General features: G+C 34.7%; 3 protein-coding genes across 7 annotated transcripts; all 3 read right to left on the reverse strand.

The window, feature by feature from the left end:
- Window positions 1-165: 165 nt before the first annotated feature.
- On the reverse strand, window positions 166-2,417 carry LOC145088339 (double-stranded RNA-binding protein 2-like). Its single transcript, XM_079026616.1, has 3 exons — window positions 1,934-2,417; window positions 1,170-1,389; window positions 166-1,036 (listed from the first exon to the last, which is right to left on the reverse strand). Exons 1-3 carry the CDS (start codon window positions 2,177-2,179, stop codon window positions 273-275), a joined length of 1,230 nt encoding a protein of 409 aa, XP_078882742.1. The 5' UTR covers window positions 2,180-2,417; the 3' UTR covers window positions 166-272.
- A 655-nt stretch (window positions 2,418-3,072) lies between these two features.
- LOC145088342 (replication protein A 70 kDa DNA-binding subunit B-like) lies at window positions 3,073-7,357 on the reverse strand. 2 transcript variants are annotated; one of them, XM_079026622.1, is made up of 11 exons: window positions 6,605-7,357; window positions 5,827-5,966; window positions 5,459-5,726; window positions 5,298-5,382; window positions 5,101-5,225; window positions 4,764-4,845; window positions 4,567-4,699; window positions 4,332-4,477; window positions 3,764-4,254; window positions 3,453-3,591; window positions 3,073-3,364 (listed from the first exon to the last, which is right to left on the reverse strand). In XM_079026622.1, exons 2-9 carry the CDS (start codon window positions 5,953-5,955, stop codon window positions 4,065-4,067), a joined length of 1,158 nt encoding a protein of 385 aa, XP_078882748.1. In that variant the 5' UTR covers window positions 5,956-5,966; window positions 6,605-7,357; the 3' UTR covers window positions 3,073-3,364; window positions 3,453-3,591; window positions 3,764-4,064. The 2 variants fall into 2 exon arrangements, with proteins under 2 accessions (XP_078882748.1, XP_078882747.1); XM_079026621.1 differs by having other exon boundaries at window positions 4,332-4,486.
- On the reverse strand, window positions 7,352-14,623 carry LOC145088341 (uncharacterized). 4 transcript variants are annotated; one of them, XR_013701080.1, is made up of 6 exons: window positions 13,910-14,623; window positions 13,535-13,593; window positions 11,621-12,968; window positions 8,612-11,522; window positions 8,020-8,429; window positions 7,352-7,670 (listed from the first exon to the last, which is right to left on the reverse strand). XR_013701080.1 is itself a non-coding variant. In XM_079026619.1 (6 exons), the coding sequence occupies exons 5-6, from the start codon at window positions 10,847-10,849 to the stop codon at window positions 8,400-8,402; spliced, it is 2,268 nt and encodes a 755-aa protein (XP_078882745.1). In that variant the 5' UTR covers window positions 10,850-11,522; window positions 11,621-12,968; window positions 13,535-13,593; window positions 13,910-13,972; window positions 14,344-14,623; the 3' UTR covers window positions 7,352-8,399. The 4 variants fall into 4 exon arrangements, 3 of the variants coding, with proteins under 3 accessions (XP_078882745.1, XP_078882744.1, XP_078882743.1); XM_079026619.1 differs by having other exon boundaries at window positions 7,352-8,429; window positions 13,910-13,972; window positions 14,344-14,623; XM_079026618.1 differs by having other exon boundaries at window positions 7,352-8,429; window positions 13,910-14,003; window positions 14,344-14,623.
- Between the last annotated feature and the right edge of the window lie 12,777 nt (window positions 14,624-27,400).

Below are 27,400 nucleotides of genomic sequence, written 5' to 3' on the forward strand. Positions count from 1 at the left end.
TTCCAGATTCTACCCACAACTTCCTTCCAAAACCCAAAACCCACAACCACCACCCCCCATCTTTCCAACCTACTAACCATTAAACAAACCCCACCCCAAAAATACGACTCCAAGAGGCCAACTGCAACAACCTCCGTGTCTCTCATCAGTAAAATCTCTATCCAGTTTCCACCACCAAAATATATATATATGTATATAAAGCAACCGTAGCCATAAACCTACATAATAGATTTTGCACAACAAAAGCCTCGTTTTCACCTCACATCAAACATTCAAACGTGCAACTCCTTCAACTTCTCTTCCACTTTCACTTGTTCAAATTTACCCTCTTCTTCCTTCTGTGTCACACATATTGCTGAGGTGGAAATCGGCTTCGGCTTCATACAAGGCTTTGAATCTTCAGGAATAGGTGTTGCATGCCCTTTCTCTGGCATCGAGGTGATAGGGGTTTTAGGGATGTTGGGGGAAGAATAAACCGGCACCGCCTGTCTTATGGTCACCGGAGGTGCTACACCACCGCACATTGGCGGCATCCCCCTGAACTGCGGTGGAAGCTGATTAGCCTGCGGTATACCAATATGCGGTGGTGGAACAGGAAGCGGAGGAGCGGAGAACACCGGAATCGCATTCCGTATGGTGACCGGCGGTGCAATCCCCCGGAAGTGCCGCACAGGGATATACGGTGCAGCTCCGACCGCCGGAAACTTGTGGGGTCGGGGAGACTGCTTTTCGTTTCTGTTGTTGTTTTGAGGCGGTGTTTTGTTGGAAGCTTCATCGTTATCTAACAATGTGGTGAGATGGGGCCTACTTCGAGGGGTTGTTTTTGGACATATTAAAGGAAGTATTTTTGATGTTGTGGATGGTGGTGACTGTGAAGTGTTTGGCTTTGGATTTGGTGATGGGAACTGGATAGGAAAGGGTATATTCGACATTCTTGCCTTTAATCTGAATTTCTGTAAAGCACGAGCTACAATCACATGCTCCTGCTCCTCCAGCATCCCTTTTTGCATCGGTGAACTTTCTGTTTGCTGAGTCACTGAACATTAGATGATAAAAAGTAAGTAGAACTTTTTCATAAACCCATTTTCTATATATATATATATATATATATATATATATATATATATATATATATATATATATATACATATAATGATTATATAGCTTACAAAGTTTGAGAGATGACCAAGCTGACATGGCAGCATTCTTTTCAGCTTGTTTCTTATTCTTGGCTGGTTCACCTGTAAATGTACAGCCAGCTAATTCTACAGTGCATGTGAAGACGGGTAAATGCCCAAGGCCTGACCTAAAAGTTGTATATGTTGGTAATGATGCCCCTACTCTTTGTGAAACCTCTTGCAAAAGGTTCTTGTACACCCCTGTCTCATCCTGTATCATGTACATTACAACATCAGTGTCAAATACAATATTTAAAGGTGTTAGAAACTAGAATCAATACTCGATCTTCTCTTATATTATGTCAAGTGTCAATCCAATTAACTTGCATTGAAATCTTACTGGTACATGTGTACACAAGAAAAAGGGAATAAACATTTCAAATCATACTTGACACATATCCTTCATATCAACAAAACATTGAATGCAACTCTCCGAATCCCCATTACACACAGCAATGTTCTACGTGTACTCACAATGGCCTAGGTAACAAACATAATTGAATAATAGATGTCAAGATTCCTCCATCTGATGAAACCCTAGAGCCTACAAATTAAGCTATATGAATTGAGATTACGTTTTCTTCACTTACGCGGACTTCCTATACATTTATTAAATTGTTATAGCAATTGAATTTCAAAGACATGCTACATCAAGCAAATAGTCTTCTAAAAAAACATGAATTAAGAAAACGGAAGTTAAAATCCCCATTTCTGAAGGTTAAACCTTACAAACCCTAAAAAAACGAAAGACTCACCAGTATTCGAGCAGCCAAAGAATTAGACGGACCACGGCTAGCGAGTGCATTTAAAGCCACCTCAGCGGCCGAGTGCTCCGCCTGCCTCAACGTGGTGCAGTAGTTAGGGCTCTCATACGTCTCGCCGTTAAAGTTAACCGTGGCCTTGAACCGTGGCGCGTGATCTGGACCTTCTCTTATACTTATGTACGACGGCAAATTAAAGCAGCTCCTCTGCGCCAGCTCCTGCAGCTGGTTCTTATACATCTCTCTATCTCGATTCGATCAATAAAAAACCTCGAGACTCCAGTCCAATTATCTCAGATCAAAGCGCCGATCGATAATGTCGATCATCGATTTCGATTCCAACTTTGTCCGATCGCAATCGAGGGACTTCTAGGGTTTTGATTTTGCTAGCAACGCGTGTATATACATTTATCTGTATGTATATGTGTTGAGATATAGATATAGAGAGAGAAAGTCTAGAGAGATGGAGATTTTACAAACTTAGATAACAACGAACTAATGAGAGAGAGAGAGGTAGAGAAAAGTACAGTATGTAGCGAAAGTTTTGTTTAGGAAGCGGTCGCCCTCATGATAAGATATGTACCCGACCGATTCTTAGACGTTGGATTAATCACGTTTGAGGATTGATCTATGTAATTTTGAGACCTTAATTTTGATTATGGTGAGGGTCGTGCGTCAGATACCCTCCCCCTTTGTCATTGTTGTTAATTAATACAGTCACTTGTATTTTGGTTGTTTTAATAAAAAATGAAATTTTCTAAAGTTAAAATGATCCTAATATCTAACAATTGTTACGTTATTTCAGCAATTTCCCTGGTAGTTTTTTATTGTTTAAATGAAAAAGCTTCTACTGTTGGAAAAATGAGTTTTCTTTTAACTTTCTATTATTTTTAATTTTTTAGTTTTCAATTGAATATAGTCGTCAATTTAATGGTAAGTAGTGAATTTTTCATTCATAGGTTCAACGAGGTTTTATGGCCGCGCGTTGCCGCGGTACTTTAAGCAATGAAGTTTAAGTTTACCATTGTTTAATAAAATTTATTTAAATTTGTTGATGAAAAGTGTATGAATTATGTATTTTGGTATGTTAAATTTGTTAAATGGTTAAGCAAAAAGATATAACACTTATAATATAAATAAAAGCTAAATAAACATATTTACATAAACAACTTTACATAGTTGTAAACATATTTAGAAGGGACATTGATATTCAACATATTTTAAGTAATGGCAACAGCAGCAGTTCTTCAAAAGGGGAAAAAGTAGCAGTTCTTCAAAAGGTTTCAACAAAATACACGGTAGTAACAACCCATGATGTAACAAAATATCGCAGTGACAACTGTCCCAAATGTTTTTACATATCACGCCAACTCTCCAAAGTTTTTATAGAAAATATGGCAGAGCCTCAAAAGTTAATCATATTTCCTGTGACATTGTTCAAAAAGCATAAATAAATATTGAATATAGGAAATACTAAATAATTGATAGACAATCCACGATATTACATATATACCTTACTGAATTGCATGACATGGAGCACAACTACTTGTCTTTTCCTCGTGAACCAACACAGGTTTTGTTGTTCACGTTTGTTGCATCAACACATTTTTTTTTCTTCTTAACCGACTTACCATCTGTTTGGTCAAGAGAATCTGCAAAAACCTTCAATATTATTTTCCAAATAATAAAAAAAATGATATTATATATATATATATATATATATATATATATATATATATATATATATATATATATATATATATATATATATATATATATTCCTAAAATAGATTCTAGAAGAAACGATTAGTAAGATTTATGTACCTTCAGATGATGTTTGGAAAAGTTGTTTCTGGACAGATTTCATTTGGTGATGTTTAGTTTCAGCGGAAGCGGGTGTGATGGGTGATGTTGTGAGACGCTCTTGAAAGGCTTTTGCTGGAGTAACAGAAGCAATAGATGGAGGATCAGTTGATGCAGTGGGTGTTTTTTTTGATGATGATGAGGCAGTTGGTTGGTTGATAATGTCTGTTTCTGTGTGACTTTCTTTTTCTGGAGAAACTATATCTTCAAAAACAGCATCTGCTACAAAGTCTTTAGCACCCGGCCTACAGAATCTTGCAAATCAGAATTGAATTATTTTTGGCTGGCCTATGAGAATGGTGAGTGGTGCAGGCAATGTGTACGGATCAGTGTATCCATGATGATCAATGAGTGTGTTGCAATCTGTTTGGAACAACATTCTAGCTGCAGCATCAAAAAAGACTATCTTTGCTTGAGCGGTCTCATCTGCGATGTATGCTGTGATAAAAAACCTATTGAACGATTATTAGACATATATATGTTAAGATGATTATACTCAAGTAGTTGACATAAAAAACATAGTACTAACAAATTGTTTGGTTTAGCAACTTGATCATGATCTTCGCATGCAAGTGTGTTTCCTCTTTTTTGAAGTTTTTTACAACATTCATGACATGCTTTATAAAACCAACCCTTGCTTGCATCTATGCTAACCAGAGATGCTTTGCAAGTGAACTGAGCTCCCTGTAATATTATCTATATTAAATTTAAAACTATAAAATTTGTATATATATTTTAAGATAAGAGAAGGTTTGATGGCTTACTGCATAACGGTTTGGGTTTTGAGATAGCAAGTCTACCAATGGAAACCTGTTTCGTTTCTTTTCGACTTGTACATCTTTACTTTTTTGGTATTTTATCTTGAGTACAGGGTTTTGATTATGTCGTTCGACAAACCTAAAAGAGAAAATGAGCTATAAGATATGTCACAAAGTTATATAAATATGATCAAAGAACTTACTCAGCAGCCATTGCAGCAGCCTCGGGAATAGTGGGGTTGATGTAAATATATGAGGCTGGAGTTGCTGTCAGTTGCAAATTTCCTATTAAAGAAACCAACATAACAATGCTATTAATTACAAAATAAAAGAAAAATAAGCAAAAATAATAAGATTGGGGCAGTTTCTATAAATGTTGCTTAATGCAAGAAATAGGAATGTAATTTAATCTGATTTTCTAATATAGCATAATACTTTAAACTTTATTTGTCTATTTCTTTTTAAAAAAGTGTTTTTCTTTATTAAGCATTGTACTTTGAAAGAAAAATGCTTCAATACAATAAAATGAGAAAAATGTACCTAGATATTGTGTGACTTTCATTGAAGTAATAGCAACAATAACAGGAGAAGGTAATGCTTCGATAGCTTCTTTATCAAATGAGTTAGCCGCCTCATCCCAGAAAGTTGTCTCAATCATTGTTCCACTAAACAAACATATTTCAAATATTAAATATGATATGTTGTGGTCTTTGTTAGATATATGAGATAGAAAATACCTCAAATTTTCTAGTTTGAGTTTCAAAATTGCATTTCCTTGAGTTCTGACTACTTCATACACATTTTCAACTCCTCCGATATAATCTTAACACAAATATAACAATTTTGTGATTTTAAAAGAAATATATATATATATATATATATATATATATATATATACCTGTGAGTGTCTTATGGTTATCAAGCCTTGCACCTAATTGACCATATGCAAGAAAATTGAAGTAGTACACAGGAAATCCATCATCACGTATTTCTTCAAATTTTGCTGCCCTGCCTAGCTTGATTTTGGTTTTGTGTGGGACAGTAACAAAGAAAGTATTTGCATTGTCACACACGTAGTTGCTTACAGAGTAACAACCATCCATCCTGATTATCGAATCAAAGTAGCCTTTATCTCCCAAGCAACCACATGCTTCTATTGCATCTCCCTGCCAAAAATGAATGGTTTTATATGTATATGTATAAGTATCTAACAAAGAATTGATTATAATTGACAATTGCATGTAATATTATGGTGACTGCACTCACACTTTTATCAAGGAATATGTAGCAACATTCAGCTTTTTTCCCATATGATAACCATTTCCTAATGACTTTTATTTCTATTGGCTTGTCTCCATCACCAGGGTTTAAGTTTGCTACCATAGTTGTATCCATTTTTGTAGAATCTGTGAAGTTCAAATTAAAATGAAAAATCAACAATTAATTTTTTTCCCATAAAAGATTGGAATTTTTCTTAGTACAGGGAGCTTTTATGTAAGTTTATTATTACAGGTACCCTTTTATACACAAATGATGTTGAATAATTAATAACTAAAAGTTCACTATTAGATGGAACCTTTCTGTAACTTTACTACTACACATGAACTATTCATGTTAAGTTTGTTTCAGATTATTTGTATAACAAAGTTAGAATATAAATGCAGAAAAATGCAAGAAATTTTAAACTACATTTTAAAAAATAAGCAACAATTGACAACATACTTTTAAACTTTGGACTGTAAAATCATGTTACCTAGATAGTGTTTAAAAGTTGGTTTAAAATTTCTTGCAGTTCCAGAAATAAGCATTAAAAAATCGGTTTAAGCTTTTAAACGTTTTCTTTATAAGTACCTATAGGTATAAAAGGACAATGTTTATGTAGTTGTGTATATATATTTCATTATCACATTAGAATCAATAATTCAGAGACTAAAACCCTAAAAAAAATTAAAAAACTTGTAAGACTAATATATTGATATGATAATTAGGCATGAATATATTGCAAACATAGATTCAACAAAATTAATTAACGAAGAGAACTAACCTGGAAGACAGGAAGCCGATATGTGGAAAAAATGAACTCGCAGGAAGTGTTTTATCTGGTAATAAGGAGTGGCTGGTGGAAAAATCACAAAATCTCCAAATCGAGATCGAAGAGAACCGTACCTAGAAGATTGCGTGAGGAAAAGAGGGATAAGGCTTACTGGTTCTATCGTACTTGGAAGATTGCGTGAGGGAAAGAGGAAACAGTGAGTAAAGCATGGGCATTGCTATTACGATAATCTTTTTTTTTTTATAAATAGAATTTTTGATTTTAGGGATAATAAATTGAATTGTTGATTTTAGGGATAAGGGTTGAATCGTTATTTATTTGTTTTTTTTCATCTAATTTATATTTTTAAATTTTCTGTTATCTAATTTAAGTTATAAGGCTTATCATTTAGTTATTTATTTTTGTATTAAGGTTTAAAACAGAAGATAAAAAAATAAATCTAAAAAAACGTGATTAAGTTTCTTTTATTTTTTGTATAGTTATCAAGCCTAAAGTCAATTTAATACTCATGATTAACCAGCTGTAAAGCAATAAAGTTAATTTTAGGTCTTTTGACAAAAAAATTGTATTTGGTTGTTTTCTACTTGAATTGATACATGGAACAGAAAAAAGGAATTAACAAATATATTTTGTTTCATCTTTCGTTTGATTGCAAATGAACAACTCTAATTTATTTGTTAAAGCTCTAGACTATGAATATTAGAATTAAATAACCATGGTTTCAAGTTTGAATTTCTGAATGTTACTTTTAGTAGGAATATTGTAAACAATGTTTCTTCATTTTAGGTGGAACCCTATTGGAATTACGGAGAACGACTTAAAAAGATAACAACGTTTTAAAAATGTACAAAAAGACCATTATTCTTTTTTTAGTGTAAAAACACCATTTTACCGAGTATTATAGGTTCACCATTTTTTTTATTTTAAACACTAAAAAATATATGGGATAATACATGGCCTTCCACTTCATTATTCCACCATACAAAGTCATAAAATGATCATTGGTTCTCCATGGAAGAGTGCAACATCATATATGAGTACCTGAAATCTTCATAGCCTGATAAATCTTTAATTAGAATAGAAGAAAACATAGACTCCTGCTCTATTAGCATAACAGCTTTAAGAAACATGATTTATAGAAGAAACCAATTTTTTTTTTTCCTTTTTTGGTCCCTATTTAACTATTTCATAATATTTTTTTGTCTATTTACCCCTTTCATGTGCCTTACACATGTAATTTTTATTATAAAGAAGGAAAAGACCAAAAAGGCCATGTGTGCAGGTGCAAGCCACGTCAATGAGGTTAATTACATGAAATAGTAAAGGGAAAGAGACAATTTTTTGGACCAAAACCAAAAAAGACTCAAAAGCATGAAGGGTAAAAAAGTAAATGACACATCGGTTACCTGTTTCTTATAATTCTGACCTGTATTCTCGTAGTACATTAAAAGTAGAACACCAAAAATTGCCAAGAAAAAATAAAATAAAAAGTTCTCTTGGTTATATAAACCTGTGGAAGAGTGCAACATCATTAGCACTAAAAAAAACCAAAAAAGCAATAGGAGGGGTTTATAAGTCTGTACATTCTTTTCCTTTTACTTACATAATTTCAAAACATAACCAATAAAGATATTTTAGTTACATTTTTTTCTCTATTACTTATATATTATATAAAATTATGTCACATAATTACCTTGCAACTGTTTGATCTCTTCCACTTCTATCTTCAAAATTCAATTTTACCAACATCATCGGTGCTACTGCTGCGGAAGGTGATTTTTTTAAGTCAACGAAGAAGAAGCTCCATATCTACAACCTAAAATAGAAAGAACTTCAAATCAGGAATTTTGTTTTTCCCAAGAAATGAAAATTCAGTTAAATGTGATTTTTGAGTGAAGTAACTCTAATACTAAATACCAAACAATGGTCATTACGTAAATTTTTTCATTAAGTTTTAACATTTTAAGCAATAAATCACAAAAGCGTTTAATTACCAACCTGTGAAGATTCTAATTTTGCTAAAAAATTTGAGAAGACAATATTTTTTGTACAATTCGATGGCTGGTCCTCTTGTCTTTTAATCACTATTTTGAGACCAGCTGTTGATGTAGCCCTAGATAATGCAACGTACAATTGCCCGTGGCTGAAAATTGGATGAGGAAGATAAATTCCTATCTTGTTTAAAGACTGGCCTTGGCTCTTGTTGATCGTCATGGCATAACAAACTTTGACCGGGAATTGCTTTCTTTTGAAAATGAATGGTAATTCTTTATCAGTATGATTCAAAGTGATTCGAGGTATATAAACTTTATGGCCTATCTGAACTCCAGTGATGACTTCTGCCTGAATAAGTCTTGGTAGAAGCTGGGTGATGATCATCCTAGTTCCATTGCAGAGCCCTTCCATCTGATTCATGTTGCGGAGTAACATGATTGGAATACCAACTTTTAGTTGAAGATGGTGAGTAGGGAAACCACTAAAGTTAAGTAGGTTCAAATATTCGGACGGATAAAGAACCTCTGTATCCCCTCTATCATTCGCATGTGGAATAATTGAGTCGAAACTTAGATAAACAATAGGTTTCCCTGGCAGATTACACAATATGAGGTTGTTAATTTCATCTGCAGTTTCGTTTTTAGGGCAAACAATGGCTTTGTCACAGAACATGGTTGCTGTTGGATTATGAAAAATGTCTTCGTCATATATAAAGCGAACTAAATCCTTAAGAGCATCTTCATGATCTGGTATGAGATATTTTTCTGGTATCTCTACCCATTTGGTGTCAGTAGGATCATCTTCATCATCTACACCAACACGTCCATCTCCTATCTGCAACAACCATGATGAAAAAGCAGCAATTTCTTCTTTTTCTTTGTTACTTAGATTAGGTTGAAGAAGCCGCATATTTTTTGATAATTTACATACTTTGAAATGGCTCCATACTGACGATTCAACTATAGATGACTCTATGATGTCTCTCTTGCTCCCTTTAGGTTTTACAGGTAAAGTTTGTCTGAAATCCCCACCCAACAGCACTGATTTTCCACCAAAAGGTTGCGTTGGCTCATTAAGTATATCTTTAAGTGTCTTATCTAATGCCTCAAAGCATCTTCGATCTGTCATTGGTGCCTCGTCCCAAATAATCAGTGCAGTTTCACTAAGCAAACGGGCAAGCTGTGTGTTTTTACTTATGCTACAGATGGAGTTATTGGTAAGGTCCAATGGAATCTTGAATCGAGAATGTGTTGTTCTTCCTGAGGGTAGCAAAAGAGATGCAATACCAGAAGATGCAACTGCTAAAACAATTTTCCCAGCAGACCTGAGCGCAGAAATGATTGTGGTCCAAAGGAATGTTTTACCGGTACCACCATGTCCATAAACAAACATAAGCAGTTGATGGTTTTGCAAAGAAGCTTTCATAACAGTCTCATAAATAATATGTTGCTCGGAATTAAGCGCAGACACCATAACTTCCTTTTTTTGGCTCAGAGAAACTCTATCATAATTTCTCTCTTCCATGAGCAATTTATTTTTTAATTCTGCAAGCAAGTGCGGTGGAGGCATAGGCAAACCATAATCACAAAGTGAGGAATAACTGTTATTAGAATTTAGCAAGATCTCTAACTCATATAATACATACTGTTGCAAGTCAACTTCATTAACATGTAAGCTCACAACATGTGAATCTGCAGCTGCTCTTTGGACTATATCATCACTCATTCGCCGCCATTGTTTTGTCCATAGAGCAAGAGGATCTGCAACATCACAGAATATAAGCATGTGAGCAAACAGGGATCTGAGTTCTTCAGCAGTTGCCCAGCTAGAAGCATCATCGAATGCATATGTCCATTCTTTGTCATCACCAAGTAGGCCCAATTGTTCGCATGCGGCACGATAGGTTGGAAATATGACATCGCCTACTGTCTTAATATCATTAAATGTCTGACATCCAACCTGGTGACTGAGAAGCATCCTTAGATAAAAGAGCTCACCACATGTTGGATGAATATAGATTAATCTACCAATAGGAGGCGTCTTCTTTGACTTTCTACGACACCAATCCTTCCCTCGAGCAATCCATTTATATCTTGATAGATAATCAAGATAAGTAAGATGATGACCGCTGTCATCAATCTGATTGTTTTTTAGCCATTGTGTAAGAGTTGTTTTCTTTATCATTGGATCATCAACAACATCTTGTAACAGTTGTTTGTCCTTAAACGTAACCGTTTGCATGTTTTCCAAATGAACTGCTAGCACTTGCACGGCAGGATTTCGATGATGGATGTGAAAGTCGAATATCCTCCAAGCTGCCTCATGAGGGCAAATGAATCTAGCATCTACAAAGTTTTGTATCTCATTGATGTTGCTCGTTTTTTATCAACTTTATCAGAAGGCTCACCTAGAGATTTAGTAATTTTGGCTCTAATACGGTCAGCTCCTTTGGAAATGTATTTGAATAAGTATTTAATCATCATACTCCAACCACAATATTCAACATTGATATGAGCCTGAAAAACCAGAGAAAGATTTTTGTTGTATGGGACAACATATCCATTATCTAGGTTGATTCCATATTTCACTGCAAAGCACCCATCATTTCTTCTCTTATAATGAACATACCCATCCTTATCAAACCGTGTGAGATCTTCATATTTTTTTGGAAAATGTTTTGAACAGACCCCATCAAACATGCATGGTGCTTTCATCTTTGCAATACCGCATGGTCCATGCATCATAAGCTCGGTGACAATCTTGTAGAGTTGAGGATCAACGACTGGATCAGGGATTTCAGTAGAAATAAACTGATCAAGCTGTTCTGGGGTATGAATTTTATATGGAGGTGAGACCCACAGGAGAGTATGGCAATGGGGCAGGCCTCTTTTTTGGAATTCTATAGTATACAGCTCTGCATGCATAAGAAAAAAAAACATAAGATAAGGATATAATATTTTGAGACAATATATTGTAATGGATGAACAATATGTCAGTTAATAATGACATTACCTGCTACAACTTGTCCGAAAGGTTTTTCATTTTTCAAATAGTGAATAAAATCCTTAACCTTCATCTCAAATATTCTAGCAATAATATCAGCCCTGTCCTCAGCCTTCATTCCAGGATATTGTGCTAGATATCTTGAAATCTCTGGCCATTTAACATTGCAAGTGTATGTTATTAAATATTGAGGATTTCCATGTACTCTACATATAGCGAGGGCATCCTGATAATGCTTGTACATATATCTAGGACCGCCAGTAAAAGACGCGGGCAATATTGTCCTTTTCCCGACATCATGGCCATCAGAATCACCTTTCAATAACGCATCATGAACGCCCTGAAGGTACTCGGTCCTAAAAACATCTTGCATTGATTCAATGTAATCCAATCTATTTTGCTCAATAGATATATATGCATTAACTAAAAATTGTTGGAACAACCTGCCTCCTCTAGGTAACAATGCATATATGTTGAACCGATCATGTAGTTGAAAGTTGTAAAACATATTCATCGTCAGTTGCTTATCACCTATACATCCATCATTTACTTGCTTAAGCTCGATCGACCAACCATGCTCACCAAAAACAAACAGTAACGGGAACTGCAATGCCATATACAAAGGATGCAACTTATTTATTCTTCGAGGCCGCCCATCTCTCATGCGGATTATTATGTCAAAATCATTTTTACATGTAGGCCCGCTGTCATAAACAATTCCGCCTAGCACACCCAAAGTAGGAGCATTATAGCGCATTTGGTTTCCACTATTATATAACCTGACCATGAACTCTTGAGGTTGTTCGTGAAGACATATATCTCTAGCTGTTCTGAATAGCTTGACTAAATCATTGATTTTGTCTAAAATTTCAATCAAAGTCTTAGACAATTTCTGGTTTTAGATCGCCAAATTCAGAGCCACTAAAATGACGAAGTCTGTTGCAAACTTCATTATTAGTATCATAGATATACATTTGCAAGAACCTTGGATTACCATCAGTTGGTGGACACAAAGATCCCATCCAATGAGAAATCTGCCCTTATACCTTGAATACATAAGGCCCTGACCCATTATTAACTGAATCATCCACTTTTGCCCCGAATGAAGTCATGGCGAACATCATGTTATAAGCACGGATGTTTTCCATAAAGTGCTTATCTTTAAAGAGTTCTTTAATTATCTCTGGAGGCTGCCTTGGTAGCGGCAACATTACCCGACCGCCTTTGCAACAACGACTATATTTAGGTCTTTGATTTTCGGGAAGACCTTTCCGTCGTTCAGCATACCAGAAGCATGCATAGCAATGCTCGCAGATTTGGTCACAATCACCCAAATCCAAATATGCAGTAGATGGACCTGGAAAACATGACAAACAACATAGTTAATAACATCTGAGTCATGCTTAAGCAGGTGGTGAACATATCATGCATACACATGAGAAACCCCATCAAGAAGAATGGCAGACGGATTTTTTTTAGACATACCATTGATTCTGTTACTGTGACTATCACCTGAATTAAAAGATTGAGAATTATGAGGTTGTTGGACATGAGGTGTTGAAATATGAGAGTCCTTGAATACCGAAAGTTTTGTACACATAAGCCTTTTTGACACACGATTTTTTGTAGATTTAGAACTCGATGGGCTATCAGTAAAAGCATGTGGGCTAGATTGTGGAGAAGAAACATAATTTTCAAGTGGATGTTCATCATTATGATTAAGCTTTTTCTTTTTTCGTTGCATATTGTTGTGAAATGAATCGGTGAAAGAAATAAGTTGGCTTTTAATATAATGGAAAATCATAACAATATAAGATAGAGGCATTAAGATATAGCAAAAACAAATCAGTTAGTAAAGAAAAAAGGCCAAGCAAAATAAGTGATGAAAACAACACATTATACATAGCACGGATTAGAGGGTACCTTTTTGAAATCCAAAGGTAGGAAATAGAACTAAAGCAACCGATAACAATATAAGGAACCTGAAACAATCATTTAATGGCTAAGAATGTAGACATGGGCAATAAATCATTTACATGTAACATAATAAAAATCAAATTTAACAATTGTTCAAACTTTGATGCTAATATTTCTTTTTGTTTACCAAAGGAAAAATGCATTATGGCAGAAAGCAAAGAAACAAAACTGGTATTTTTGTTTATTAAAGGAAAATTTGATTATATAAGCACACTTTCAATATGTTATTCAGGGAGAAAGAGAAATTAAGGCATTTAATTAATAATTGGGAACCGAGATTAATGAATCTGTGAAGAATAAACTAAAATGAGGAATTTTTACCTTTGTCTTGCTGTCTTGGGAGCTCCATTCAGACCACTATCCTGCTTGCTTCTCTTATGACCCCTGAAGTCGAAAGTCGATTGCAAGAATGGAACTGTGAAGATGAACAGATTGTGGTGATTGAAGGCCACAATAGTTTTTTTTTACTAAATTTGTTTATTGCTGGTCTACTTTTACTTAAGCCCTAATTTATAGAATCAACATAATACCATGGGAACTTTAGCCCTAATTTCTGCTCATGGTTTTCTATCATACGAACAAAAAATTCTGATACAGACTCAATAGAATAACATGGAAACTTTAGCCCTAATTTATTCCCGTGTTTTTTTTTTCTGTCATATGAGCACAGAATTTTGACATGGGAACATAGAAGGAAAGGAAAATGACCCAAAAAATCTTTGAAGATGCTCAAAAGATGTCAAAGAAGAAAATACCTTATGATGGGTGAGGTGTGGCTGACAGCTATGAGGTCATAGAAATAGAGAGAGGAGATAGAGCAACCAGTGCAGAGAACAGTTCCAGCAAGTGGCGCGCATATGGAGGTAGATGTGACGGTGGTGGTAATTGGTCTGAGATGTAGAAATTCAGAGAAGAGATTGAGCTATTCGTGCAGAGAACGGATCGAGCAAGTGGTGTGCAGGTAGAGACAGGAGTTGCGGTATGACAATTGTGGTAATTGGTTTGAGATTGTGAACTGTATGAAGCAGCGTTTGACTCTTTGAAGCACAGTGTAATAACACTGTAGGTTGATGTGCTCTTACCTACAGTGTAATAACATTTGGAAAATGTTAATGTTTACAATTATCTTTTGATATTTTAGTGGTGATAGGGTAAAAATAGATTAATTTGTCGTTTAAAACAAATTAAAAACTTGAATTAGTAATATTTAGTAAAAATAATATTACCTCCGTCCCAAATTAATAGTTGGTAAAAAATATATGAATGAATTGTATTTTAAATGTTTGTTCATTTTTATAAGTTTTATCAAGTACTATATAACACAAATAAAAATATTTAAAGTCAAAGTTGAAGAAAAAAGACTTCAAAAGTCAAAAACGGACTATCAATTTGTGACGGATTGAGTAATTTATAAGTTAGATTGTAATAATAAAAAAAATCATAAATATGCATTTACATATATAATTAAAAAGGAATTTATATAATTAAGACATATTTAAAATATTTATAAAAAAATTTCATAAGCTTATTAAAACCTATTTCAAAATAGTTTATTAAAAAACTACCTTATACACAAATTTATAAACTAAAAGCTCAAATAAGTTATACGATTTTACAGCAAATTAAAATAAACCAAAATAGTTTATTTTGCCAAACAACGCATTAACCTTTTTCTAATTTTTGTCCTTTATAATTCTTATATTTCATAATAAATAATTTTACATACAACTCATGTTTAGATATAACAATTTATAACATAAAAAAGGTCAAACTTTTAAATGATACTAATAACAAAGATAAAAAAAATATTATCCTAAATATTATTTTCCAATTTTTTTAAATATCAACAAATATAATTTTTAAAATTATATCGGTAGAGTTAAAAAGTATATATATGAAATGTTGTCTTTTGGAGATTTCCTTAAGATTATTTTGTTTCAAAAAACAAATTGATCACAATAATTGTAAATATTTGTTTTTAAATGTTCCATTTTTTTTAATACTTCAAGCAACATTGATATAGATTCTTAAGGAGTATTTATGATTTTCGAGAAAGTCTTGTATCGGATGTTGATAGAGAAGTACTTGTTGAGGTTTCTGATTTTAAGGAGGTATCAAAATGTAATAATTATACACTTTGTTTATCATCCATATTGATGAGTTTTATAGGTCATAATAAACATGTACATGCGGAAAATCAATTAAAATTTAAGGACACATACAGCTTATAAGGATCTATGTCATAACACTTTGAAGACAACATACAATGAAAGTAAGGAGCCCTACTAGAACCCTAATATAATCAAAATTAGTAGATCTAGGGTTATATATGTTGGATTAGTGTCTAAGTCTATAACTATTTTGGTATGTACTTGACCCGATGGTGCATGGTCCTTTTGGGTTGCCTTCACCAAAGCAACTTGATATGATGAATTATGGAGAAAGAGGAGTAATTATGATTTATTAATATATTATAAGAATAATATATTAAAGGAGAAATCATATTGTTTAATTAATATTAGTCAATAATTAATAAGAATTGATTTTGTGGCTAAAAGATATTAATTAAATAAAGGGGACTAGAACTGTCAATTGTGTGATAGTTGAATATTGGGCTAATGGACTCCATAGAGGATGGAGTGGACGAATTCTATGGGGAAACCCATTAGAAATCGCCCAAGGCCTCTAAGGAGGGAGTCCATGGGTTGCTTAGGGCCTAAGCAGTCAAATTAGGGTTTCCTTGTTAGATAACCCATAATAGCCTCATGTAACGATCCAAAAATCACGACTAAAAATTTCTTTTAAAACATTACTAAAACCATATTTATAAAAACCGTATCATAAGTCATAACATAATTTTTGAGTATTAATTCAAAACATAATCTCATTATCAGAGTAAAACACTCTCAGGCTAACTGACTATGGTGTGTGCACTGCAACCTCTCCGAGCTCCTCTTTTGAAAACTGAGTACCTGGAACCAAAAACTGAAACCGTAAGCACGAAGCTTAGTGAGCTCCCCCAATCTACCACATACCATACAATAACATATAAAGCACATACTGGGCCTTGCCCACTACATCAGACCGAGGTCCGGACTAGGTGGGGCCTTGCCCCCTGCATCGGACCGAAGTCCGGAAACTGACTGGGACCTTGTCCCCTGCATCGGACCGAAGTCCGGACTAACTGGGGCCTTGCCCTCTGCATCGGACCGAAGTTCGGAAACTGACTGGGACCTTGTCCCCTGCATCAGACCGAAGTCCGGACTAACTGCGTCGGACCGGTGTCCGGAACTAAGTGAACAAAGCATAACATAAACATATCAACTAGCATGAACACACATATACTGCATACTGCATCGGGCCGTAGCCCGGAACACATAACACATAAATCATGTCTGAGCCACGAAGGCATCAAACATACTAACTACTGCATCGGACTGAAGTCCGTAAACGGCTGCTAGCTAAACGGGTCGGCATTGTGGCCTTAGACTCGTTCCTACTGGAAGGAAACTCACCTCGGAATGCTAACTGTTGAAAACTCGAGTGAAAGATCCCCGACTGCTGTCCCGGCTGCTCTCCAGCTATCATGACAAGTCAAACACTAAATCAAAAAGGGAATCTTTTGATGGATAAAATGACTATTTTACCCCTACTATGGTGTGGGTCATAACCAAGTCCCAAAACCTTTAATTCTTCTAAGTCCATCAATGGCCCATTAAAGACCCACTAATGGCCCAATTATACTAAATTGGGCCTACTTCACATATGGCCCTTCCTGAGCCCAAATTGCCCTTGGCCCATAATCTGACTTTTGCTGGCCCACTAAGGCCCAAGGACCTATAGTCCAAACCACAGCCCACACCGAGGCCCAAATGCTCAAAACCCAACTCTGCTGAGTACACTGGGCGTACTTCATTGTACACTAAGCGTACTGGCCTGCTAGCGAGTACGCGGGGCGTACCTTCACTTACGCTCGGCGTAATCATCCTGTTAAGGCACTTTTCCATTAAGTGCTTAATACCCCACTCCAGAGGCTACTAACTTAGATCCAGGTCCTTACTGATGTCTTAGTCCATAAAGTCGCTAACTTGGTGACTTGCAATCCACTAAATACACTCAAACTCAAAAAGGTGACCATACACTTCTAAAACCAAGGCTAGATCTCATGCATGAGCTCATTGGGGCCATAAAGATCGTAACTTATCTGCTTATGGGACTCATATGACTCTAAGGGAGGCAACACTGGTCTTAGAAACGATCTTAAGTCATAAAGTCCCAATCTTAAGACCAAAAAGGTCCATAAACTTGTACTAAGGAGACCTAAGAGGTTAATCATCAAGCTCAAGAATTTTTACCTTGCAGAGGTCCGAAATGAGGCACTTATCCCAGATCTACAAGCTCTAGCTTCAAAGGTTCCTCCTTGCCAACCTTCTTTTCTTTGCTTCCAAGCTTTAATCCACCAAAATGGGTTCTCCAAGGTCAAGATCTCATAAAATGAAGGTAGGGACGTTCTAGGGTTTCTTCTGAGGTTGGGGAGGCTGATATGGGGGCTAGGTTTGAAACCATAATGTCCTTTATAATTTATATAGTGCTTAACCCAAAAATTAGGGTTTTGAGACTCTGAGCGTACGCCTTGTACGCTGAGCGTACGTCTTGAACACCCGCGACCCCTTGCTCTTCTACGCCAGACGTACACCAGCCTTACGCTGGGCGTACCCAGCTAAACACACGTGCACTACATGCGTGCAAAAGGGGCTGCATTGCCAATTTTTTTCATTAAGGGCCATTATTGTCAATATCTTCAAAGTATTGCAACTTCTTCATTCTAGATCCGTTCCTAATGAACTTTATATCCACGGAAAGGTGGTGAGAAATCCTACACTTCTAACAACACACTCCAGGCCGAAAACTTATCGAATAATAACTCCAAATTTAATAAAGGACTAAAACGCCCCTGGCCTTGGTCTCTGAAATTCCATAAACGAATATTTTCGAACAGGGCATTACACCTCACTATTTAAGGACCCCTAGGGCACCAAAAACGTGGCCAACTGATTCCTTAGGGTTTCTACACGTTTTTGGGTGCCTCCTCTCTTATCATTCTTCATCCTCTTGCTCTTGGTGCTTGTGAGCCATTAGAGGAGTGACACTTGTGACTCTAAGCTTTCTAAATCCATTACAAAGGAGGATTTGAGATTGTTATTGCTACATAACAATCAAGGTAAGATCTAAAACCCTTTCATATGTTAATATGATTAATTGTATGCTAGATCTAGGGTTTACAGCTTTGGATATTCAATTGCATGTTCATTAGACAAACTAGATCCAAAAGCTATTAGGGTTTGCATGTACACCATAGGAATGATGTTTTTGCTCATAACCCATCAGTGGTATCAGAGCCATGGCTGTTTGTTTGATGTATTTGATGTTATTGTGAATTATCCTTGCTTAAAGATCGAAATTTAGGGTTTCTGGGGGCTGAACTCGCCGAGTCCATACATGAACACTGTTGGATTAGTGTCTAAGTCCATAACTATTTTGGTATGTACTTGACTCGATGGTGCATGGTCCTTTTGGGTTGCCTTCACCAAAGCAACTTGATTGGAGAAATAAATTAAGAGAGAGGTTATTATGATTTATTAATATGTTATAAGAATAATATATTAAAGGAGAAATCATATTTGTTTAATTAATATTGGTCAATAATTAATTAAGAATTAATTTTGTGGTCAACTGTAATTAATTAAACTAGAGGGGCTGAATTGTAATTATGTGATAGTTACAAAATAAGGTAAGGATTGTCTTATTAATAGGTTGGACGAATTTAAGGTGATAAAGCCTTAGAATTCGACTATGATAAGGATTCAAGGATTATCTTATGGGTTGCTTGGTGGACAAGCAACTAGATAAGGATAATGACTGAAACCCTATCTCTACACCTATATAAACACCCCTTGACTCATGAATTCGTCTAGACCTTCCCTAAGGCTTCTTAGGAACGAATTCAATACCTCCCCTCTCTCCTTATACCTTCTCCATTTGCTCTTGGTGTTTGTAAGCCATTAGAGGAGTGACACTTGTGACTCTAAGCCTTCCAAAGTCAATTCAAGGAGGAATTGGGATTGTTATTACTACATAACAATCAGGGTAACATCTTAAACCTAATTATATGTTAATATCGATTTCCATATGCTAGAATTAGGGTTTACAGTCTTGGATAACTTGCATGTACAATAGAGAAACCTAGATCCAAGCATTAGGGTTTGTATGAGCACATAGGATGTCTTGTGACCAAAAACCCATCAGTGGTATCAGAGCCTAGACTGGTTTCAATTGTATTGATGCATTACATGTTCAAAAAATTCGATTTTTGATGTTCTGGAGGCTGGACTCGCCGAGTCCATAGCTGAACTCGCCGAGTCCATGCAGACTCGACGAGTCCAAGCTTGACTCGACGAGTCAACTCGTCAGATGGGGATATCTTCGCGATTTCTTGCTGTTTTTGCTTATGGATAGTTACCTTATCATATTAGATCAATATAAATCCGATTTTATGATATATTTGATTATATTCTTTATCTAATTAAAGATATTTATCAATTAATAAGATAATTGTTTCCTTATATGATAATTAATTAATTATTTTGACTAAATTGATAAATTGTTTTGCAAGAAATCATTAAATAAATCAAATATGGATAATTATGTGATTAATTGTTAATTTAGATTATTTGTTATTTGATCCTTGTTGTTATGAAAAGTTTCATATTTTCCCCTTAGGTTTTATAGTTTAAATTTGAACCCAAAAGTTTTGTTGTTTTGAAATTTAAATTGTTAAAACCCTAATGTTTTGAAAAAGGTTTCAAAACTTGCCCTCAAGTTTTGGAATTTAAATTTTGATTAAATGGTTTAATTTTGATGTATATTTAAATTCTAAACCGTAATGTGTTGAAATGTTTCAAAACTTGCCCTCAAGTTTTGGAATTTAAAAGTTGATTAAAAGTTTAATTAGGAATGTTAAATTCTAAAACTCTAGTATAGTTTTGAAAAAGTTCAAATCACATCCTTATGGTTTTATTAATTAATTAAGGAGTATAATTAAAAGAGTTTTAATAAATCCATAAAAGTTTTGGTTTAAAATTTAATTGAATTAAAAGTATAATTGTTAAATTTGACCACCTAATATTTTAAAAGTGTAAAATACACCCTATACTATATATATAACATTAAAAGTCTAAAATTATATATATGTATGAGTAAAAGTCAGTCTTACCGTTAGTAGGCCTCATTCACGAAGCTGGTCTATAAGGGGTGTTTAAGGAAATTGCCTAAAAAATGACGATTGAATGGGTATCCACTTTTACCCACCGCACTCTTGACTAGTGGAGGGTCGTTAGCCGAACGGGTAGGATATGACGAAACCTTCCATTATAAGTATAGTGAAGTATAAAAGTAACTAAATGTTTTTCAAATTCTCAATCTTAGTTACTTAGGCAAAGTGAATTGATGCAATTCCATGAAATTACACTTTGTGACCTTGCGAAGACGTTAGTGGAGCGTGTGTGGTTTACCGGCACACTAAATGGTTCTAAGCAAAGGTAGCAAAGGGTGACTCAATGTTTGTCATAGTTCGGTGGAGCGTGTGTGGTTTACCGGCACATCAAATAGGTGACTGTAACATGTGAGGGCACCATGTAAGTTTGCATGGTTATTCACACCCGCTTTGTGATCCTCGGCATCCCAGTCACAAACAAGAGGGGCATATCGAGATTTAAACATGCCATTGAAATGTTCAATGAATCTCAAAGGAACTAGGAGTTTTCATAGATTTAAAACTTAAATTTCTTTTTTCATGGTGGAAATTAGTGAATCGTCATTCACTTACCTTCAAATGTTCTGCAATTTGGGTTACGGCATCCCTCTCCTGAGTTGTAGAATATTGTGTTGGGTCCTAGCCTTAGTATCTCATTTGGGTGATTTACTAAGGACTCAATCAATCAACTAACTTGAATTCGTTTTCTCCCGTTTTGTAGATGTCAAAGTTTGACAACTATGGTCTTCTCAAATCCCGTGGAAAAAACATTCCACATGAAGATGGTATTCCACGATTCGATCGAGGAACAAGAAATCATGCTTCACTTACTCCACCTCCTCCAATTATTCTCCCTAACCCACAAGTTCAAAGGCTTGAAAAGTTCAAGATCACTCAAGCCCTTTTGGCAAGTAAACATAAAGAAGGAAAGTCGTTGTGTGCACACGTCCTAGGGATGAAGTCACACATTGATAGGTTAAGAATGTTGGGATCCGTTGTCTGTGAGGAGATGGCTGTTGATTGGGTTCTTCAGTCACTTCCTAACTCATATAGTGAGTTCGTAAGAGAGTACTATATGATGAACCGCGACGTGACCCTTATAGATCTCACCTATATGCTTATTGCTGTTGAATCAGCAATGGTTTGGCGCAATAGAAAGGCAAAGTTGATTGGTGAATCTGCCTTCAAGACCTCTATGGATATAGACGATGGCAACGAAAGACATGCTATGATCGAAAGGTTTGATCATAAGAGAAAGGCAATGTCTAAAGTAGTTCCATGTCATGTTCCAAAAGAGTCAATTTGCTTTTATTGCCAAGAGAAAGGGCATTGGAGATGAAGCTGCCCCATTTACCTAAGAGATCTAAGAGATGGGAGAGTCGAAACGTATGGCTCTAATATAGGTAAAATCCACTAACTAACTCTTTTGAGCTTCTATTCTAGATTCTTAATACATAATGTGATAAGATTACAATTGATGTTTTATAGAATCGAAGAAAAGAAAGGGAGCTTAAAGGAAGAAGTGAGCAGAATCTAACCGTGAAGGAATGGATTTCGATCGCAGATTAGATTCTTAAGCTACTACTTAGAATTAGATTGCTAATAAAGATGTATTAGCATAAGTTTTTAAATGAGTTGCATTGTAAGGACAAATTTTCCCGCAATAAAATAAATTTTGATTTTATATTATTTATTTATCCTTGCAATGGCGTGTATGAAAAATTGATGTTAAAATGTTTCTATTATTAGCAATAATGGATTTGGTTCTTATTATGTTATTTATGGAAAGTCGAGAATTTACCAAATAGGGGGAGTTTCTCATCGCCCAAGTTTCAATTGGACAGAAACTTGGAATCATGCAACTTGGTTGCACGATGAATGAGAAATTTCATATTTGGAAATTAGACTAATTCATTGACAAAGTGTCAAGTGAAGGACTAGGAGATCGAATACACAAAGTTGCGTGTTGATCAAGTCCACCATAAGAATAACAAAATATTCGTCATGATTTACTAAAGGTTTAGTAAATATGATTATACTTACAAGATTAAGTGTAATTGTGAATTGATTAAAAGGGTTTAAATCAATAGCAAAACGAATAAGAAGAATCAAGTAGGCAGAAAGATAAGAGTTTCTCCATTCTAAGAAGAAGGGAGAGTAGCTTTTATGCTTTATGATAGGTCTTAATGATTAAGAACCATATCTCAATTGATCCTCTAAGTGAGTCTTAGTACAATTGTATGTTTAAGAAGAGGAATCGAGGATTGAAGAAATGGTTAAATCAAGAAGTCAATCATACTTCGTTCCAATAACAAGTCTTAAAGTTAAGATTGTGACATTGAGTGAAAAGTATTAAGAAGGTTTGTAACATTCATCAAATGTGGAAAGTTGTGATGTCTTGGATAAGACAAAGACCAACTAGGTCCAATTTATGAAGTGTTTTGATAAAACTACACTAACTCTTGAATATTTGTTTGTCAAGAAATGTTTATTGACAAGAGAATCTTATATGTCAAGGAGTCAGTGGGAGTCTTAATGGTCTTGAAAGGTTTCAAGAACAAATCAAATAAACCTTATCGATCATCACTAGCACACGAGTTGAGGTTTACAACCTATCGTGTTGACATTATTTTGTTTCTGTGCCAATCCAATCGAGTTAATTATGCATGTGAGTCCTATGAGTTCTCATTTGAATGAATAAAAGGCAAGGACCTTGATCAATGGAAAGTACATTGATAAGAAAATGTGAGCTGCTTAACTACTTGGAAGACATGGTGGGCAGCTGTGCTACCATAAGGCAAGAAATCGAGATTGAGAAAGTTCGATCCATATGAGTTTGAATTTTTCGTAAACTTTGGTTTTGAAAAATTCACATGGATAGGAACAAATACACCGTTTAAATCTAAGTGTCATAAGATTTCCTCCTGCATGAAAATGATTGTAAGGAAATGCTTTCACTAAGAAAGATTTTAAGAAGATAGTGATTGTAAAATTGCATTCTTGAATTCGATTATGGTTACGGTATCCCTTTCCATAATTTAAATTGTGAGGTTTGGCAATTGTTTACACACACATATGAACTATCTATGGCAAAGGTGTATAAGTTCAAGAAGTCTTGATAAAAGATTATCAAAGCATTAAGTATTAGAAACATGGACTTAAGAAATTCAATATGTATTGTTTTTCTGAAAGTTAAGTTGTTTCTAAATACATGTCGAAGCTAGTGGGAGCGTAAGTGTTATGTTTTATAATAATCATCATGATAGTGGGAGCATAAATGTTATGATTGTATGATTATTAAGGCACGTATTGCAAGTTGGCTATATTAATTATAGAATACAAGAGTTATACCTTGCAAAGTCGTAAGGGTTGTAAAGTTGTTTTGCTATAATTAAGGGAGAGAATATTATGCTTCATTTTAAATCTAAAGGATTAGGTTGAGAAATGTTAATAAATTTAGTCAAGGGTACATAGTGTGTTCTTAAAATTTCGATTATGATTACGGCATTCCTCTTCACAATTCGAATTTTGAGAACATAGCAAATAAAACATTATGCGTCGTGTCCCATACGCTTCGGGTATAGGATCGATTGCAAATGCTTTAATGTTTGACCATTCTAAAATTTTCCAAATGTCGAGCGCATTTAGAGGGAAAAGGGACTAGAATTGGTTTTGACTAAAATAATTAAACAACTATCAAAGGACAATCCAAAGTTTGACGAGGATTGGTCGCTTGTGAGTAGTTGGAAGCATGGTATTGGATGGACCATATCGACATAGAAAAGATTCTATTAAGAATGAGTTGTCATATGGAAAATATGGAAACGTGTCCATATTGAGAATTGGATATTGAAAATCTATGACTAGATTAGAAACTTTTATGCAAAAGGATGTTCAAAGGAAAGTACTTTGAGTGAGAGACATCATATCTAAGGAATTGTCTTGTAACAATCTCCGATAGAGAACTTTGTAATATCATTGGTAATAGTCTTTGTGACGTTGGTGCAGTGACATTACAAAAAGGATCATTGCATAAAGTGTTAGAATCTAGCATATTCTATAAGTGGCAAGTATTTGATATTCTTACACTTATGAAAAATGGATTTGGAAGTTGTGAAATGAGAATGATTGGAAATGTGTTCAATTTGATCTATTTCACAAAGTAAGAACCATAGGTAAACATTGTGTGCATGCTAGGAGCATGGGACAAGTGTAATAATTCAAGTAAGAAGTTGATTAACCGAAACGACAAATAATGAGTAATCGATATGGTGATAAATAAAAGGAGTTTTATTTATACTCAAAGGTTTGAGGCCATATGGGATTAGTATTATTCTTGTGTTTCACATTTGCATGTTTTGACTTCCAGAATAATTGAGTTTATTAAGAATAATCGAATTATTCGAACGGGCCACAATCGTTCATATGTTGGAAGTAGATATGAATGAAGACTGTCGTGAATTGGTGTGTGGATTGTCTAAAAGAGTATTAGACATAAGCAAATGTTTGCTGCAACATTCATGAGTGCTTATGAATATGATTTGAGCATTGGATTAAACCCACGCTCACTTGGATCACTCCATGAATTGTATCACGAGTGATTGGTGAGACGATAACATCTTATATTCTTGAAACCGAGATGTGTGAGTTGTATCTTGCAAATCGGTTGCACATTGATAATATGTAAACGCACTAGTAACTTGGTGTTATAAAATATTGTTGTGTGTGATTTGGTTAGTAAGTGCAAGCAAGCATTGTATCAAAGTTTATCTGTTCCTTTTATCCAAAGAAGGATAAAAGCGATATCTTTGGGCCCCTCGATGATTTAGTGATGACAAACGTACATGCTCGGCCGGGCTAGGGCTAATTTAATTTGTTCAATTAGTCAGTCGTCATAAATCGGAATCGAGATATAGTACAAAGAGAATGATTTGAAATCATATCTCATATGATATCTAGAATGGAGGAATATATGATCCCTTATCTAAGGACACGCGTATCTGATATGATCAGAGTTGACAACGGCTTTGGAAAGCTATGATTGCAGATCAGGATCTGAAGTCATACACATAATAGTTATTAGACTTATCCAAGTGGGAGACTGTTGGATTAGTGTCTAAGTCCATAACTATTTTGGTATGTACTTGACCCGATGGTGCATGGTCCTTTTGGGTTGCCTTCACCAAAGCAACTTGATTGGAGAAATAAATTAAGAGAGAGGTTATTATGATTTATTAATATGTTATAAGAATAATATATTAAAGGAGAAATCATATTTGTTTAATTAATATTGGTCAATAATTAATTAAGAATTAATTTTGTAGTCAAATGTAATTAATTAAACTAGAGGGGCTGAATTGTAATTATGTGATAGTTACAAAATAAGGTAAGGATTGTCTTATTAATAGGTTGGACGAATTTAAGGTGATAAGGCCTTAGAATTCGACCATGATAAGGATTCAAGGATTATCTTATGGGTTGCTTGGTGGACAAGCAACTAGATAAGGATAATGACTGAAACCCTATCTCTACACCTATATAAACACCCCTTGACTCATGAATTCGTCTAGACCTTCCCTAAGCTTCTTAGGAACGAATTCAATACCTCCCCTTTCTCCTTATACCTTCTCCATTTGCTCTTGGTGTTTGTAAGCCATTAGAGGAGTGACACTTGTGACTCTAAGCCTTCCAAAGTCAATTCAAGGAGGAATTGGGATTGTTATTACTACATAACAATCAAGGTAAAATCTTAAACCTAATTATATGTTAATATCGATTTCCATATGCTAGAATTAGGGTTTATAGTCTTGGATAACTTGCATATACAATAGAGAAACCTAGATCCAAGCATTAGGGTTTGTATGAGCACATAGGATGTCTTGTGACCAAAAACCCATCACTCGCCGAGTCCATGGTGAACTCGTCGAGCCCATGCCTGACTCGACGAGTTAGCTAGTCTGTAAGAGGGAAAATCGGGATTTTGTGCTATTGGGTGATTTTCTATTGATATAAATCAGATTTTTATGATATTGGGTGATTTTCTTTGCCAAAATTAAAGATAAATTCATATTAGTTAGATAATTATTTCCTTAAATGATTAGATTTAATTATTTGGTGAATTATCTTGCAAGAATTTGGACTAGGTCAAATTAGATAACCACCAATTAATTGTTAATTGCCTTATTTGAATTTTGTGATCTGGAATATTCTTGACAAAGTTTGGAAAAGTTTCAAATTAATCCCTTTAGGTTTTATAGTTTAAATTTGAACTTAAAAGTTTTGTTTTTGAAATTTAAATAAGTTAAACCCTAATGTTTTGAAATGTTTCAAAACTTTCCCTCAAGTTTTTGAATTTAAAATTTGATTAAAAGTTTAATTTAGAAATGTTAAATTCTAAAACCCTAGTATTGTTTTGAAAAGTTCAAATCACACCCTTATGGTTTTATTAATTAATTAAGGTGTATAATTAAAAGAGATTTAATAAACCCATAATGTTTGGT

Source organism: Lactuca serriola, chromosome 2 (genome assembly GCF_051521515.1).
Source record: "Lactuca serriola cultivar US96UC23 chromosome 2, Lser_US96UC23_V15, whole genome shotgun sequence".
Classification (NCBI taxonomy): domain Eukaryota; kingdom Viridiplantae; phylum Streptophyta; class Magnoliopsida; order Asterales; family Asteraceae; genus Lactuca; species Lactuca serriola.